The 15,878-nt window shown below is 39.1% G+C and overlaps 2 protein-coding genes across 2 annotated transcripts; one reads left to right on the forward strand and one right to left on the reverse strand.

Annotated features, from left to right (window-relative positions):
- The first annotated feature begins 593 nt into the window (after window positions 1-593).
- Window positions 594-1,082, forward strand: LOC140006949 (uncharacterized). The gene has a single exon (XM_072049623.1). It carries the CDS (start codon window positions 594-596, stop codon window positions 1,080-1,082), a length of 489 nt encoding a protein of 162 aa, XP_071905724.1.
- Window positions 1,083-5,048: 3,966 nt separating this feature from the next.
- LOC113743952 (uncharacterized) lies at window positions 5,049-7,950 on the reverse strand. The gene is made up of 5 exons (XM_027272003.1): window positions 7,476-7,950; window positions 7,067-7,122; window positions 6,325-6,952; window positions 5,252-5,691; window positions 5,049-5,102 (listed from the first exon to the last, which is right to left on the reverse strand). Exons 1-5 carry the CDS (start codon window positions 7,948-7,950, stop codon window positions 5,049-5,051), a joined length of 1,653 nt encoding a protein of 550 aa, XP_027127804.1.
- Window positions 7,951-15,878: the final 7,928 nt, after the last annotated feature.

Raw genomic sequence — 15,878 nt, forward strand, 5'->3', positions numbered from 1 at the left:
ATATGGGGAGATAGTTAGAGAAAACTCTTAGTTAGAGGTTCTTGTACTTTTGGACATAGTTTTGTATATTGTGCTTTTGTTATGATCCCGTTACTTTTAATGGAATTACTTTTGTTCGTATCTGACTGTTACTTTGTGGTATATATGCTAAAGTCGTGTAACATATTTGACTTTTGACTTGTTTACATTTCTTGTGAATTGTCTATGCCTCTATATATATACCACTTTAATATTGCATTCGCACTTCGATCTTAGATTGAGTAAAAACGAATTGAGGGTAGACGTAGTGGATGCGGACGTGGGCGCGGATCTAGGCAACCCTTGACCGAAGAGAGTAATCGTGAACCAGTGCCTGAACCGAATCTTGAACCTGGAATGGATCCTAATGCCAGGTAGCCACCACTATCCAGCGTATGACTGATCTCTTGCCTCATGTAGTGGAACGTCAGGGCCAAAACCTTGTGAATCAACCTGGAAACCCTGGTAACCATGTAGAGGGTGAGGATAGAGCTCTCGAACAATTTCAGAAGTTCTCCCCACCAAAATTCCTTGGAGGACTAGACCCTGACGTGATTGAAAGGTAGTTGAAGAAGATGATCAATATTTTTGCTGCGTTACATTATACTGAGGAGAGACAAGTGACCTTTGCTGTCTTTCAATTGGAGGGAACAACCCATTCTTGGTGGAATGTGATAAGATTGAAATGGGAAAGAGAACAAACACCGAGGACATGGATAAACTTCATGAGGGAGTTCAATGCAAAGTATTTTTCACCTCTAATTCAGGAGAAAAAGGAGGATGAGTTTATTAACTTTCGTCAGGGAGCTCAAACTGTAGTGGAATATGAGAGCCAATTCACTAAATTATCTAAGTTTGCTCCTAAACTAATTGTGACTGAGCAAAGGAGGATACGACGATTTGTTCAGGGGCTGAATGTAGAGATTCAAAAGGATCTAGCGGTAGCCCAAATCAACACCTTTAGTGATGCTGTGGAGAAAGCCCAACGAGTTGAGAGTGCGAGATTACAAGTTAGAAACTTCCAAGCGAATAAAAGAGCTATTCTTGAAAGTAGCTTAGTGTAAGGGGATAAGAGTACACCTCCTAAGTTTGGAAGGGGAACTGGAGGAGTAAGACTTCCGGAGATGTCAAGAGGTGTCTCACAGGGAGGCTCGGCCTTGCTTCCCGTGCTCCTTGTGGGTATTGTGGGAAGCCGAATAACACGGAGGATATTTGCTGGAAGAAAGAGAGGAAATACCTACGTTGTGGGAGTGCAGATCATCAAATCGCTAATTGCCCAGTCCTACCTCGAGAAGGGAGTGTGAACCGACAGTCAACCAAGACCAACCCTGGACAGTCGAAGGGGGAAGGGACTGGACCGAAAGTGCCGGCTCGGGTGTATTCTCTAGAGGAACATTAGGTCCCTGACTCGTTTGAGGTCGTAGAAAGTACAATTCCCGTATTCCACTGTTTCACTAAGATTTTGATAGACCCTGGTGCTACCCATTCCTTTTGTCAACCCCAATTTTATGTATGGACTTGAAGTGGAACCGTTAGATTACCATATGATCTAGAAATTAATACTCCTACGGGTAAACACCATTTGATCACTAGTATGGTGTATAAGAATTACGATTTGGATAGGGAGATAGAATTTAAGATTAATTTGTTACCGGAGATATCACTTCTCTCGAAAACTCCATATCGGATGATACCTGCTGAACTATTTGTTAATCAAGGTAAGAAAATTTCGAGAATGAAATTTCTTTAAAGGGGAGAGAATGTGAGGACCCGCAAAATTTCCTTATTTTTTATTATTTTATTTTTTTTCCATATGCATTTTTTTTACTTTACTTTATTATATTAATTTTTCAGATATTTTTATAAGTGAGTATAATTTTAAATCATTTTCTTGGTTTAAGTTAGTTCATGTTAAGTTTGAAGCGTATTACGGACGTGGGACCCTCTAGTACGATTAGTACGATAAAATTTTGACGATTAGTTGAAGTTTAGTATAAAGGGATATTATTTTACAATGTGTTAGGAGATAATTAGAGGTTAGTTAGATAGATTAACCATTGGAAGACAAAAGGATGAGATTAAATCCTAGTGCACCATTTGTCGCGAAGTCAATGGATGTTGGACTTTGACCAAGACCTTCATACTTTTACTAAATACAAAATTTGACCAAAAATTTCTTCACTTTGCACTTGCTTTGGCCGAACTTGGAGAGGGAAAAAACAAAAGAGACCTTCAACTGCAACCTCAACTTTGTGCTTGAATCTTGAGTTTTAACCAACCAATTTGCAAACTACTCCATACAAAGTGCTAACCAAGGAAGAGTAGAGGTGTTGGTGGAGCGATTTTGGAGGAAAAAACCCTAAATTTCTATCTTTCTTGAGGTTACAAGGTACATTGGCTAGAAACTTCCTTTTCGTTCATATATGTGTGAATTAGTGGCTTAGGGTTATAGTTTTGGTAACTTTATGAGAAAATTTCATGGTTTGAAGTAGTATTATGGTAATTTTCATTTTTATGGTGAAAATTCTGCTCATATGTGATGCTTAAGGGTTGTCCATGTTTTGATAGCTTTGCTATATGAATTATTGAGGTTTTGTAGACTAGTTTAACTTGCCTAAAGAAATTTCCAACTTGGGTGCATAAATTTCAGATTGGTTTCCAATTTTGGCTTGATTGTGGTTGGTTTTCGGAGCTACCAATTGGCTATATATGAAGAGTATTGTGGCCCTAATTAAGAATGTTTAATAGCTTATGATTTGTATGTGCAATTATGGCTGAAATGAGATGTGATTGGGCGTTGATGTTAGGGTGGAAAAGTAGAGAAATCAAGGGGAGGTGTTGTCCAATTGTTTAGGCCGTTTGGTTTCTTTGAGTTTGGATTAATTTTGGTAGAAATGAAGGATTTTGGGGTTGTTCATATCTTTAGGACCAACCGCTACCTTTTCACTCCAAAGTCACATTTTTGTATCCTTGCACTAGTAATTAACATGGATAGGCATGCGACTCGTAGTCGAGGCTCATTTGTGCATTCCGTTTACTGGGTTTGTGGATGTGGGAACCATAATTGTTTTATCATGGTTATTCTTAGGACGTGTCGATGATCAAAGACATACTTTGAGAGGAAACTTTTGAAATTATCTTTGCTAGAACTGGTGAATGTACCACTCGCATGACTTGTTGCTTAATTGATTTTGATACGAATCTCGTTGGGGAGAAGATTCACGCCCCAAGATCGCTTGGTGGATTTGTGATTGACGTCCAAGGAAGGTAGCAGCGGAAACCCTACGACCCCTCTAATCCCCGTGGTTACGAACTTGTTGATATTATCTCTACCCATAATCAAATGAATTAGCGAACCTCAGGCAAGTGTAGAAGGCGCCACAACTCAAGTGTGATTCTTGAATTGATAAGCCAACAAGAACACTAGAGTATAACTCTAAGTTGTTCAAGGGATGCTCGAAAGCTATAGAGAAAATTATCTCACTTCTTTTATGATAAAAGTGTCTACCTATTTATTGATGTAATGTGGTGCCTTATATAGGTTACAAGTAAAACCTAATCTAGTAAGAAAAGGAACTAAAGGTGCGGCTGGTATGGCCCTAATAAGTGACGAAAACGGAAACGGAAACTGCAGGCTCAACCATCGACAGTTAGGGCCTCATGCGGGCCTTCCTTCCTAGGCAGCCCACCTTAACATATAATGATGAACAAAAATAACAATCCTACCTTTGGCGATTCTATGTGCAACATGCATTTAGCCAATTATTCAAGCTAATCAAACTAATGTGGAAATAAATGACTATGATGCTAAAATGGAAACTAGGGTTTGGCAAAACCCTAATCCTCAGGTGTAGTTTCAATGCTTAATACCGGACCGCGACCACTTTCACTTGAGTGTATGAATCCTTCAAAGGACTTGTGTATGGCCTGAATAAGTACATTGAGTTGCTCACGAGGTCTCTTTGCGCGAGCCCTAGTAATGGATCCGCTTGGAGCTTGCACGCGATCCTCAGCCCCTCGATCACTCGAGCCATTGTTGGCGTGCCCACGTACCATGATGTTATCATTCCCCTCCTCTTGAGAAGGATTTGCCCTCAAATCAAAAGCGTCATCTGCATCAAAAGGAGCTAAGTCAGAAACATTAAATGTAGCACTAACTCCATACTCACCCGGAAGATCAAGTTTGTAGGCGTTGTCATTGATGCGCTCCAATACTTGAAAAGGTCCATCACCCCGTGGTTGTAATTTGTTTCTTCTTTGAACAGGAAAACATTCCTTGCGCATGTGCAACCACACCCAATTGCCAGGTTCAAAAGTCAGCTTTTGGCGACCTTTGTTAGCTTGCTTGACAAATTGTGCAGTTCTTCTCTCAATGTTGGCCCTGACTTTCTCATGAAATTGCTTAACAAAATCTACATGTTTCTTACCATCCAAGTGTGCGCGCTCATTACTAGGTAATGGCACTAGATCTAGAGGTGTTAGCGGATTAAAATCATAAACACATTCAAATTGAGAGAAACCAGTAGTGGAATGGACAGCTCTATTATAAGCAAACTCAACATGACTAAACACTCTTCCCAGGATTTCAAGTGCTTTTTGATGATGGCACGCAACAAGGTACCTAATGTACGATTCACTACCTTAGTTTGACCATCAATATGAGGGTGACTAGCAGTAGAAAAAAGTAATTTGGTGCCTAACTTAGACCATAGTGTCTTCCAAAAGTAGGTCAAGAATTTGACATCTCTATCAGATACAATGGTCCTAGGTATGCCATGCAATTGCACAATCTCTTTAAAGAACAAGTTGGCAATGTGAGATGCATCATCCGTTTTATGACAAGCAATGAAGTGTGCCATCTTAGAGAATCTATCGACTACCACATAGATGGAGTCGTGGCCATACTTGGATCTAGGCAAATCAAGTATAAAATCCATAGAAATATCGACCCATGGTGCACTAGAAATAGATAACGGGGTGTAAAGGCCGTACAGATGTACCTTGGATTTAGTTTTCTTACAAGCTAAGCATCACTCTACCACCCGTGCAATATCTCTCCTCATGTGCGGCCAATAGAAGTGTTCCTGCAGCATGGTAAGAGTCTTATCAACCCCAAAGTGCCCCATAAGGCCACCCGAATGGGATTCCCTGACCAAAAGCTCATGGATTGAGCCATGTGGGATGCAAAGTTGATTGGCACAAAACAAGTAACCATTAGAAATGAATAACTTACCTTGCCCGGTGTGTTTGTAAGAAATGTTAGCTCACCGAAATCACTATCTTGTGCATAGAGCTCTTTAATTAGCTCAAATCCTAACAACTTAGCATCTAACGAAGTGATTAGAGAGTACCTTCGTGAGAGTGCATCCGCAACCACATTAGACTTACCAGCCTTGTATTTAATCACGTACGGGAATGACTCCACGAATGCAATCCACCTTGCATGCTTCTTGCTCAAGTTGTGCTGGGCCTTAAGGTACTTAAGAGATTCATGATCAGTGTGTATCACGAATTCCTTAGGTCTTAAGTAGTGCTGCCACACTTGTAGTGCTCGAATGAGGGCATACAACTCTTTATCATAAGTGGAGTAGTTCAGTGCAGCCCCATTGAGTTTCTCACTAAAATAGGCAATAGGCCTCTCCCCTTGGTTCAACATAGCTCCAAATCCAATACCTGAAAAATCATAATCAATTTCAAATGTCTTAAAAAAATTAGGTAAAGTAAGTATAGGTGCATGTGTGAGTTTGTGCTTTAAAGCGTGAAAAGTCTATTCTTGAGAATCTCCCCAATCGAAGTTTTCATTCTTCTTGAACAACTCGATCAAGGGTGCAACAATGGTGCTAAAGTCCCTCACGAATCTCCTATAGAAACCCGCGAAGCCATGAAAGTTTCGAACATCGCCTACAGACCTTGGTGTTGGCCACTCTTGAATAGCTTTGACCTTTTGATCATCCACCTTCGTTCCCTGCGCACTTATAACAAACCCTAGGAACACAAGCTCGTTAGTGCAAAAATTGCACTTCTTGAGATTGATATAGAGTTTCTCTCTTCGAAGTACATCCATAACGGCTCTAATATGCTCTAGGTGTTCATCATAAAACTTGCTATAAATTAGGATATCGTTAAAGTAAACTACCACAAATTTTCCTAAGAATGGATGCAGAACATGATTCATTAACCTCATGAAGGTATTAGGTGCATTAGTTAGCCCAAAAGGCATCACTAACGACTCATACAATCCATACTTGGTTTTGAAGACAGTTTTCTATTAATCCCCCTTTTTAATCCTAATTTGATGGTACCCACTTTTGAGATCAATTTTGGTAAAGAACACAGCCCCATGTAACTCATCAAACATATCATCTAAGCGAGATATAGGGTGGCGATACTTTACTGTAATGGCATTTACAACTCTATAATCGGTGCACATTCTCCACGTACCATCTTTCTTGGGCACCAGAATGATTGGAATAGCACACGGGTTTAAACTCTCATGTGTCCATCCTTTACCAAGCAACTCATCCACTTGCCTTTGCAACTCCTTAGTCTCCTCCGGGTTGCTCTTGTAAGTTGGACGATTTGGCAATGATGCTCCAGGGATGAAATCAATTTGATACTCAATGCCTCTAAGTGGTGGCAATCCACTTGGCATGTCCTCGGGGAAGACATCAGCATACTCTTGTAAAAGAGACTTAACCTCAAGAGGTATGTCAGTATCAAGTTCATGCACATTCAGAGCTACTTCTTTGCTAACAAGCATAAGAAGTGACTGTTCATCTCTCATTAACTTTCTCACTTTTTTGGCTTTTATCAGGAGCATTCGTTTTCTCTCGGATTTTACCTCACTTGCTGAGCTATCGATAGCCTTTTTTCTCTCTCCTTTTGCCTCGACGCTTACATTTTCTTTCTTTTTTGTACAATACTTCTCATACTTCTGTTGCAATTTCAATTGGTCTTCATGCACTTACTTTGGGAAAATGGGAGTTAGGGTGACTTTCTTACTATTGCACAAGAAACTATACTTGTTAGCCACACCATCAAAAGTTACCTGCCTGTCAAATTGCCACGGCCTACCTAGTATAATGTGACTAGCCTGTATAGGAACTATATCACATAACACATCATCAGAATATTTATGAATTTGGAAGGATATAAGAACCTGTTTGGTTATTCGAACCTCCCCAGAGTTGTTGAGCCATTGGAGTTTGTAGGGTTGCGGGTGATCTCTTGTAGGCAGCTTCAAGTTGTCCACCATGAGTGAACTAGCTACATTTGTGCAGCTCCCACTATCAATAATCACACTACAAAATGTTTGGTTGACGAAGCACCTGGTGTAGAAGATTTTCTCCTGTTGAAACTCTTCCTCCTTAACACGTGTAGTTAATGCCCTCCTTGCAACCAAGGCGGTCCCAAAGTGACCCTCGGGTGCACTAAACTCTCTTTATTTGGTGACTCACCATCACTACCTCCTTCAAGGGGTGGCATGCCTTCGTACTCGGCTTCGTCCTCACTCAGGATCTCGCCATTTTTTATCATAATCATAGTCCTTTGATTGGGACATTGACTAGCAATATGGCCTCTACCTTGGCATTTGAAGCATCGAGTATCACGAGCTCTAGTTTGTACCCTAGGCTCCTCAAATTTTGGAGTAGAAAAAGGTGGTTTACCAACACTAGAATTGCCCACCTTACCTCCCTCGAATCTCGGCTTTGGTGTAGGAGCATTTGGCGAAAGCCGAGAATCTTTTCGTGGTTCGAATGGGTGGTTGGTAGAGTAGGTGGTATTGCCAAAATTCGATCGAGTAGTACCCCTCCTCTTGAGCCTTTGCTCGACCTTAATGGCCTTGTCAACAAGCTCATGCAACTCTATATAGTGTTGAAGTTCCACTCGTTCAGCAATATCGGGTCTTAATCCGTTTAAGAATCTCGCCATGGTGGCTTCAGAATCTCTTGTACATCCGCTCTAAGCATCAGGATCTACATCTCCTTATGATACTCATCCACACTCCGGTTGCCCTGGACTAAGGTTTGTAATCGGTGGTACAAATCCCTAATATAATATCCAGGTACAAAGCGGGTGCGCATCATGAATAGAAACTCGGGCGATGGAATGAGCTCGGGGAGCCCACTTCTCCTTCTAGACTTCTTGATTTGGTCCCACCAAACCACAGCATACTTAGTGAATTCCATGGTTGCCAACTGCACCTTTTGCACTTCGGTGTAGTTTTGGCAAAAAAAGACCATTTCGATCTTGGACAACCATTCGAGAAAGGTCTCGGGATCGGACCGTCCTTTGAATTCAGGGATTTTCATTTTGATCCCCTTGAACATATCGGTAGGTCCAGTTTGGTTCCTTTGCCTTGGTCGAAAACGAGGTTCCTTGTCATCATCATCATGATTGGAACCGTCGGACTCCTCCACGTCCCTTCGCCTTCGCGTGGACTTAGAAGTTCTTGGTGTTCCAGACACCCGGAGTTGCAGCAATTCATCTTGAATTGGTTCTAGCATGCGTTGGGAACGCCTTTCCGTTTGCTCTATCATCTTTTCAAAGTCCATGGGGCGGGATACTCCTTCGTTTCCACTAGACATGGAGTCTCGAGTGTACCTGCAAGGATTAGTAGCAAAGAAAAGGGCAAAGGAAAAAGAACCCTTTTTTTTTTTTACTTCATTCCCAAAGTGTATACTCTCACACTCATGTATGGTCACTCAAATCAGTCTAGTGAGCTCACCAAAGATTTTCTCACAGCCCCTTGCAAACCTGAAAGAAATTAGAATCCCTCAAGTGCTCAAATTTAGCTCAAAAATCAAGTTGACGCAAGAATTTGAGGTTCGTAAGAGTAGAAATTTTCTTGGTAAACAAAATTAGGACACTAAGAATGGAGTGGTAGAATATATTCAAGAATAAAAATTGGAAAAAGACTTGACACAAAAGCTACACAAAATTAAGAATGACACTCAAAGGCTCTAATCGACAAGGAAGTTGGTTTCTTTTGCTTTGCTGGATTTTCTTGGAATGTTTACCCCTGTCCTAACCGACTCAAAGTGCTGGTTGGATTTTGCAGAGGTGCTGCTATTACCTAGGATAACTCTAGGGAAATGCACGGGTACAAAAATTGGGCACAAGGACAGTTCGAAACCCCTCGGTCTGGTTTTGGAAACCCCTTTGACTTAGGAAACCAGTTGGGTTTAGAGTTCTTGGAAGCAGCTGTTCCCCCTTTTCTTTTCTAGACGTGCAGCCGAATGGGTTCCTCTTCCCAAGTGCTCTAGAAGTGCACAAAGGCTGGGATGTTGGATGAATTAAATTTGACTCTTGCTGGCTGCTCAACTCACAAGAAGCAAGAACAACTCAGATGATGTCGCAAACCCAAGGTGATAATCAGGTTCCTCCATGGGCTCCTCCTCTTCGGGTGACCCAAGAATCTCCCAAGAAAACTTCAAGAGCTCCTTGGCGACCCTTTACAAATGCTCGAGGGTATTTCAGGTTGTTCAAGAAACGCAAGTCTCAAGTCTTCAAGGTTCAAGAAACTCTAGAAGCTCAAGAAGTTGTTAATCAAAATTTTTGAATGTAGGCTAGGTTTACTGTATTCTGCAAGTTATCGTAGGCAAAGCTCTGGTTTTTTTTTTTCTTTTTTGGTTTGAGCTTCCAATTCAATAAAAGTATCTAGGACCCTCTTTGCTTTCGAAATCTACTTGCTGTGTTATTCATTTTTTTTTGTGCAGCAGCAACTTCGGGTGAAAGGAGTTGCCGGTTACCGAAGTTTTCCCAGGTCAGTGATTCTTTCTTAGTCAACAAAATCTTTGAATGTGTTGTTGAAAAACTAGCGGAGTTTTCATACTTCTTTGCTTTTGATTCTTGGCTAAATGAATCTCATGGCTTTAAAATTGATGAAATTCACACTCTATTAAAGAGTGATTTTTCAATGGCTAATGATACTAGAACTACCTATTTAACACCTGAAATCAGATTTTTTACACTCTTGTCACAAATTTGCTTTATCCGACACAGAGTCACTGAACTACTTCAAACAGGATGCAATTGTATATGTTTTACTCTATTCTCAAAGGCATTAAACTTGATTTTGGGTATCTCTTTTGTAATTTCTAATTGGTTATGGAAACTGACACTAGAAGGAGCATTCCATTTGCAAAGTTCCTGACAAAAATTTTTAAACACTTTACTATGCCTATTACTAGTGCAAAAACATTTCCTCCTTTTACTAGTCAAGAAAGATTGGAAAGAAAAGGTCTCAAGATTTACAAAGAAAAATGGTTTTTGAAAGAGAATTATGAATTGGAAAAGCCAAAGGATGATGTCCTTGTTGCTGGGAAACAACCAACTTTCAAATCAGCTTCTTCTCAAACCTTCATTGACATTCCAATCTCCCTTGCAACCACTCTGCACAACATCCTCTCCAAACTTGTGTCTGTTGAAAAACAAAATATTTCCCTGAACCAAAAGTTCAAAAAAATGTCACTTAGACAAAAGTGTTTGGAGCATGGAATGCTACTTGGTATGACCTACTCTGAGCACTCCAAATATCTAATTTTCAAAGAACAAGTGGGAATTACTTTTGACAGCGGTGAGGAAGATGATGATCAGGAAACTGAAATAGAACCAGAGGCTGAAACTACATTTGTTTTGGAAAAACCAACTCCTAACATTCAAGCTAATTAGACTGAGTCAGTTCAAGACACTGACTTTGTACAAGGAACAAATACACTTAATCGAAAAGAAAAAGGAAAAGGAAACTAAGTAAGAATTAGTCACAAAATCTTAGACTCGAGGCATAGAACTCCAATGAAGGGTACACAACCATCCACTACTATAGAAGAAGAAGTTTTTCATGAAGCCACAACTGATCCTAGCTCCTTGGATCCATTACTCATCGTCCTTCTCCTACAGTAAATTAATATTAATTCCACTATTTTGTAACTTCATATTGATTAAAATATCAAAATATATTATCTATTTATACATTAGGAAAGTGGTTGTATTGGTTAAAGGGGTCTCTTTACTTAAAGCTCAACCTAGAAATAAAACTAATACCAAAAATGAAAATGCCACAAGTTTCACCAGTTCACAACCAAACATACACAACAGCACAAATTTTGGTTATAAAACCATATCCTTCATATGATCTTGTGAGACCCCGAAATTTTACTTGTCTTTATAATCCTTATGTGAACTCACTTACCTTTGATTCTTGATTGCTTTAATGGTTGAATTTGAGTCAAGGGAGTGAATTTTGTTAAGAAAAGTTTCATAATCTCAAGTTGTTAGAAAATCTAGAATTTTCGCAGGGGGCTTTGCGTAGCTTTGGGAAATTGGCTATAACTTCGTATAGGAAAGTCGGAATTCAGTTACGTTTGTTGCATTTGAAACTAGACTCAGAGGGATTCGTACAGTGTAAAATTTAGAGTTCGATTCAATGTCTATAAATTCTAGGAAATTGGCAAAGTTGACTGAAAATTCTGCCCTGCACAAGTAAACATAGAAATGTTGTAGTAGCTTATGGCTCAATTTGGACCAACTTATGAACTAAATCTCTTTGAGTTGTCCTCTAAAGATTCTTAGTATTTGAAATCTAGTTTTTAACAAGCCAAGTTATATAAATTTTTGATCTTTATAACTCAAGTTATAATTTTTCTAAAGGAAGGGTATAAGTTAGGGTTTTTGTGCATACTAGGGTTTTGGTGTGTGTTTTTGTGTACATTTTGGGAGTGTGATTGTGAGGACTTGTAAAATTCCTCATATTTTCTTAAAAAGTCCCTTTTATTTGGAATCCATTATTTTACAAGAGCTTTACTACTCATTCACTTCCTCAATAGTTACAATTAATCATAGAACCAAGGGTTTTCCCTTTACTTTCATCGTTAAGGTAAACTAGGGTTTTTACGTCTTTTGATAGTGTGAGTAATCGGTATAGAGTGTGTACTAAATTTAGTGATTAAGAGTGAGTTTTAGATAAGAAAAAGTGTGTGATTAGAAGTAATAATAATAAGTTAGTGAATTATAAGTGAAAACCCTAGTACGTGCGAGTTAAGAAAAAACGGTGAGAACTCGACATTTTTCTTATTTTCTAGGCGTAATTTAATTCCGTGCATACATTTTCTATACTTTCCTTTATTATATTAATTTTCTAGCTATTATTATAAGGGAATTAAGTTCCAAGACATTTTCCGCTATAAGTTAGTTCATGTGACATTAGTAGTGTATATTGAACGTGGGACCCGCTAGTGTGGTACGTGCGATAATTTTTAACAACTAGTTGGTGAACTATGGAGATAATTGCAAAGATTAAATGTTATTGGGGCCATAGTGTGAGGATTAGCAAAGTAAGATATTAGGAACCTTAGAGCTTCTAGGATTTTCCTAAGCTCAATTGTGATTGGTGGGGAAAAATTATCTTTGACCTTAACTTAAATATCTAAGTTGTTAGTAAATGAAAGGAAAACAAACAAAGCCAAACATTAAGACAAAAAAAAGAGAGGGAGGCCGTGAGCTCCTTGGAGAGAACAAGAGAAAAGCTTCAACTTTGGGGATCTTAATTTCTTGCTCAATCTTGCAAACTAACCAATAGATTCACCAAATAATCCATAGAAGTTGGTTAGGAAGGTGGATTGCCATCTTGGAGTGGAGAGTTTTGGTGGTTCAAGCTTCCTAGGGGTTGTTGTGCTTCCCCAATTCTAGGTAAGGATGGTATTGGTTCATGGTTGTGCTACTTATTAGTTTACAAGTGAAAGTTATGGCTTGTTAGGTAGATTTCATGGTTTTAGTAATGGGTATAGTAAATTCCAGCTTTATAGTGTAAATTTCAGCTTTGGTTGTTGGAAATGATGGTTGTTCTTGATGGTCATATGTAGTAATGCCTATGCTTAGTTTATGGAAGTAAATTTATGGTTAAACCTTGTTAGTTTTGTAGCATATAACATTCGGTTAGCATGAAGGGTTTGGATTAGGGTTTTGGTTGATGAACTTATATGTACTCTTGTGTTAGTGATGAACTGCCCTGTTTTGACCAGTTTCATTTGGCCATGATGGAGGCCGAATTAGGCTTAGGTTAAAACATAAAAGTTGTAGAAAATGTTGTTATATAGGTTTCTGTAAATTTTCAGCTCGATCGGAGCACTGTAACATATAAAATGACCAAAATACCCCTGACTGCCAAAAGCCTCATTTCACGGACAGTTTTGAGATTTCACATGTTTAGCTTCATTTTTCACTTTGATCCGTATTAAATCAGTATTTGGTCAAAACATGAAAGTTTTAACTCTATGTTTCAGTTTTCCAACGCATCTAAAAATGCCTCAATTGGAATTGTGTAGCTTGAGTTATTGCCGTTTGAATTCAGTACTGACAACCTGACTAACCATGAACTTCTGGTTCTGTAATTTGCAAATTCGACCTAGATCAACTGTAAACTGGGTTGAGGTGTCTTCATGAAAGTTGTAACCCTTTGTCTTAGCTTAAAAAAATATAAATTTTACCCCAATCTGATAAACGTAGCTTCAGTTGTGACCAAAATGCTATAAGATATCAAATCTGCCTTTTAGCCTTGTGTCTTCAAACTTGATTTCCGGTTGTATCATTAGACTTGTGTTGTGATTGGATGATTTTGGAGCCTAATTGAAGGTCTATGGTGGTCACATTGCTTGTGTGTGACTTTGGGGCTGATTTGAGGAAAATAATAAAGCCATAAATGGCTGGAAAATAGGTAAACACAAAGGGCGTGCTACCCAACTTTCTACTCGAAGGTTAGACGTGTGTATTCACGACTTGAGCGGGGGTTTGAGAACGGATCGAACTCGATTTGTCTAGAATAGTTGAGTCTACTTTCATAGAGAGATATAAACTAGAATTCGGCCGAAACTTGTACCCTTGGAAAAAGAAAGTAATAGCTAATAGAAATACGTTTTTCTCGTCACTTCGACTCAAATGGAGATTTCAAAGTTTAATCGCTTCAATGTTTCAATGTTTTAAGAGCGAGCATGAGTTTACAAATATTCTCCAAATAAGTTTCAATTATTTGATTCTCGTTAAAAGAAACATTTAAGTTTCGAACCTTGGTTGATTTTCAAAGCTCTTAAACGATCTTTTATCGCAGATTTGGACTCCAAACCAGGAGTACTACCTGGACGTGATCTGTAAAAGCACTACATTTTTGGTGAGTGCTTCCAAATACCTGATTGAACTGGACACTTGTTTGCAATTCTTGATCAATGTGATCGAATGATATGTGATTGGTATGATCGGATAAGGGTGTACTTTATCGCACTTGCCCTAATGTGATATGTACTCGTTTAGTGTGCAATTGACTTTGTCGCGCCCCATTTTTTGATAAATAAATAAATGGTTTGAAAAAATGTATTTTTTGATTCAATTTGTGGTTGGAAAATGAATTTTGATTTAAAAGAAAAGTGGGCCTCAATGGGGTTTTGAGAATGCGACGATTTGACCCAAAATTATAGTTTAAAAAGGATTTTTTGAAATAAAAATCGGAGTCGCCACTTGGTAATGAGTTAAGGTGTACCAAGTCACCTAAAAATGAATTTTTAAAGAAAAATAGGAAAAAGTAGTAAGAAACCCCTTTTAAACGACTCCTAATCCACGTAAACCAAAGAAAAAGGTTCGGGAGTCACATTTGACGAAGGGGAAGGCAAGGATAAAAATCCAAGGCACCCCTTCGACCTAGCCAAGGCTAGTTGCATGATTTAATCAAAGATTTTCTTGTTTTAACCAAAGAATTTATTACATTTGGATGCACTACATGAATGCAAACCCTAGACCTAGGGATATTGGGGGAAATTTTTCTTCAAAGGTTGAGGGGTGCCAATCACATTAATTGTGAAGTCCAATAACGATCTTTTGAAGAAGTCACGAATAATGCGAGTGGGATGCAAATGAATGGAGTGCATGTATGCAATGTGAGGACATGAGTTTGAAAAAAGTAATAAAAAACAATAAATATGTAAATGAAAATGTGCACGTGAGTGGGCAAGGTACGGTATGTGAAATGATAATATGAAGTGCATGTGTGCAAGTGATGATAAAAGTGTTCGTGTGCAAGTGAAGAAACATAAAGGTGCACGTGTGCAAAATGGGAGGAAAAAATGAAAGTGTGATGAGGGTAGAAAATGGTAGAGTGGATTTAAAAATGCATGAGCCTAGGGAATTCATGCATATTGGGTACGGGGAGACCTAAATCGTGACTCAATTTGCCCTTTTATAGAGGGAATACAAGCGTGCTAAGGCTTAGAAAAAGCCACACTCGTCTATATCCCATATTTAAGGGGACTCTTCAGGCAAATGTACCCTAACTAGCATGAGATGCAAGACCTAAAGTGAGAGGAAAGGGGAATCGAGGAGCATGCCAAATGATAAAACTAAGGAAAAATGCATGATATGTAGTGAACAGGCAAATAATGCATTAATGAAAAACAAAGGGAAAATCCTATTGGGTCTAGCGTTGGACTAGCCCTTTCTATGAATTCCGACTAGCGTTGGACTAGCGGAAACGTACATTCATCCATCACATTCATTCATGGTTATGGAAAGCGAGTAGACATGCCAAACACTCGTAAACACGTAGCACATAACATTTAGCATGCTCGACTAGATGCAAGGCCCTAACAAAGCAAATTAACATGTAACAACTAAGCAGGCAAGACACATAAGGCAATTAAAGCCCTAACTATTACATTTGCTAGCTAGGCACACATCTTCGATAGGTCTTCATCGAATGCTCCTCCAAGCCCTATCTATTACAAGCCAAGAGGTGTACACATACCCCATAATGAGACTTAAATGAAATTGCTCGCCAAGCCCTATCTATTACAAGCCAAGAGGTGTACACATACCCC

Source organism: Coffea arabica, chromosome 5e (genome assembly GCF_036785885.1).
Source record: "Coffea arabica cultivar ET-39 chromosome 5e, Coffea Arabica ET-39 HiFi, whole genome shotgun sequence".
NCBI classification, from domain to species: Eukaryota; Viridiplantae; Streptophyta; class Magnoliopsida; order Gentianales; family Rubiaceae; genus Coffea; species Coffea arabica.

Coding starts and splice junctions, on each gene's coding strand:
- LOC140006949 (XM_072049623.1), top strand. CDS start 594: ATGATCAATATTTTTGCTGCGTTACATTATACTGAGGAGAGACAAGTG.
- LOC113743952 (XM_027272003.1), bottom strand. CDS start 7,950: ATGGCGAGATTCTTAAACGGATTAAGACCCGATATTGCTGAACGAGTG. Junction 7,123..7,475: donor CCTTGAAGGAGGTAGTGATG/GTGAGTCACCAA, acceptor TATGTGATATAG/TTCCTATACAGGCTAGTCAC. Junction 5,103..5,251: donor TTACAAACACACCGGGCAAG/GTAAGTTATTCA, acceptor ACCATGCTGCAG/GAACACTTCTATTGGCCGCA.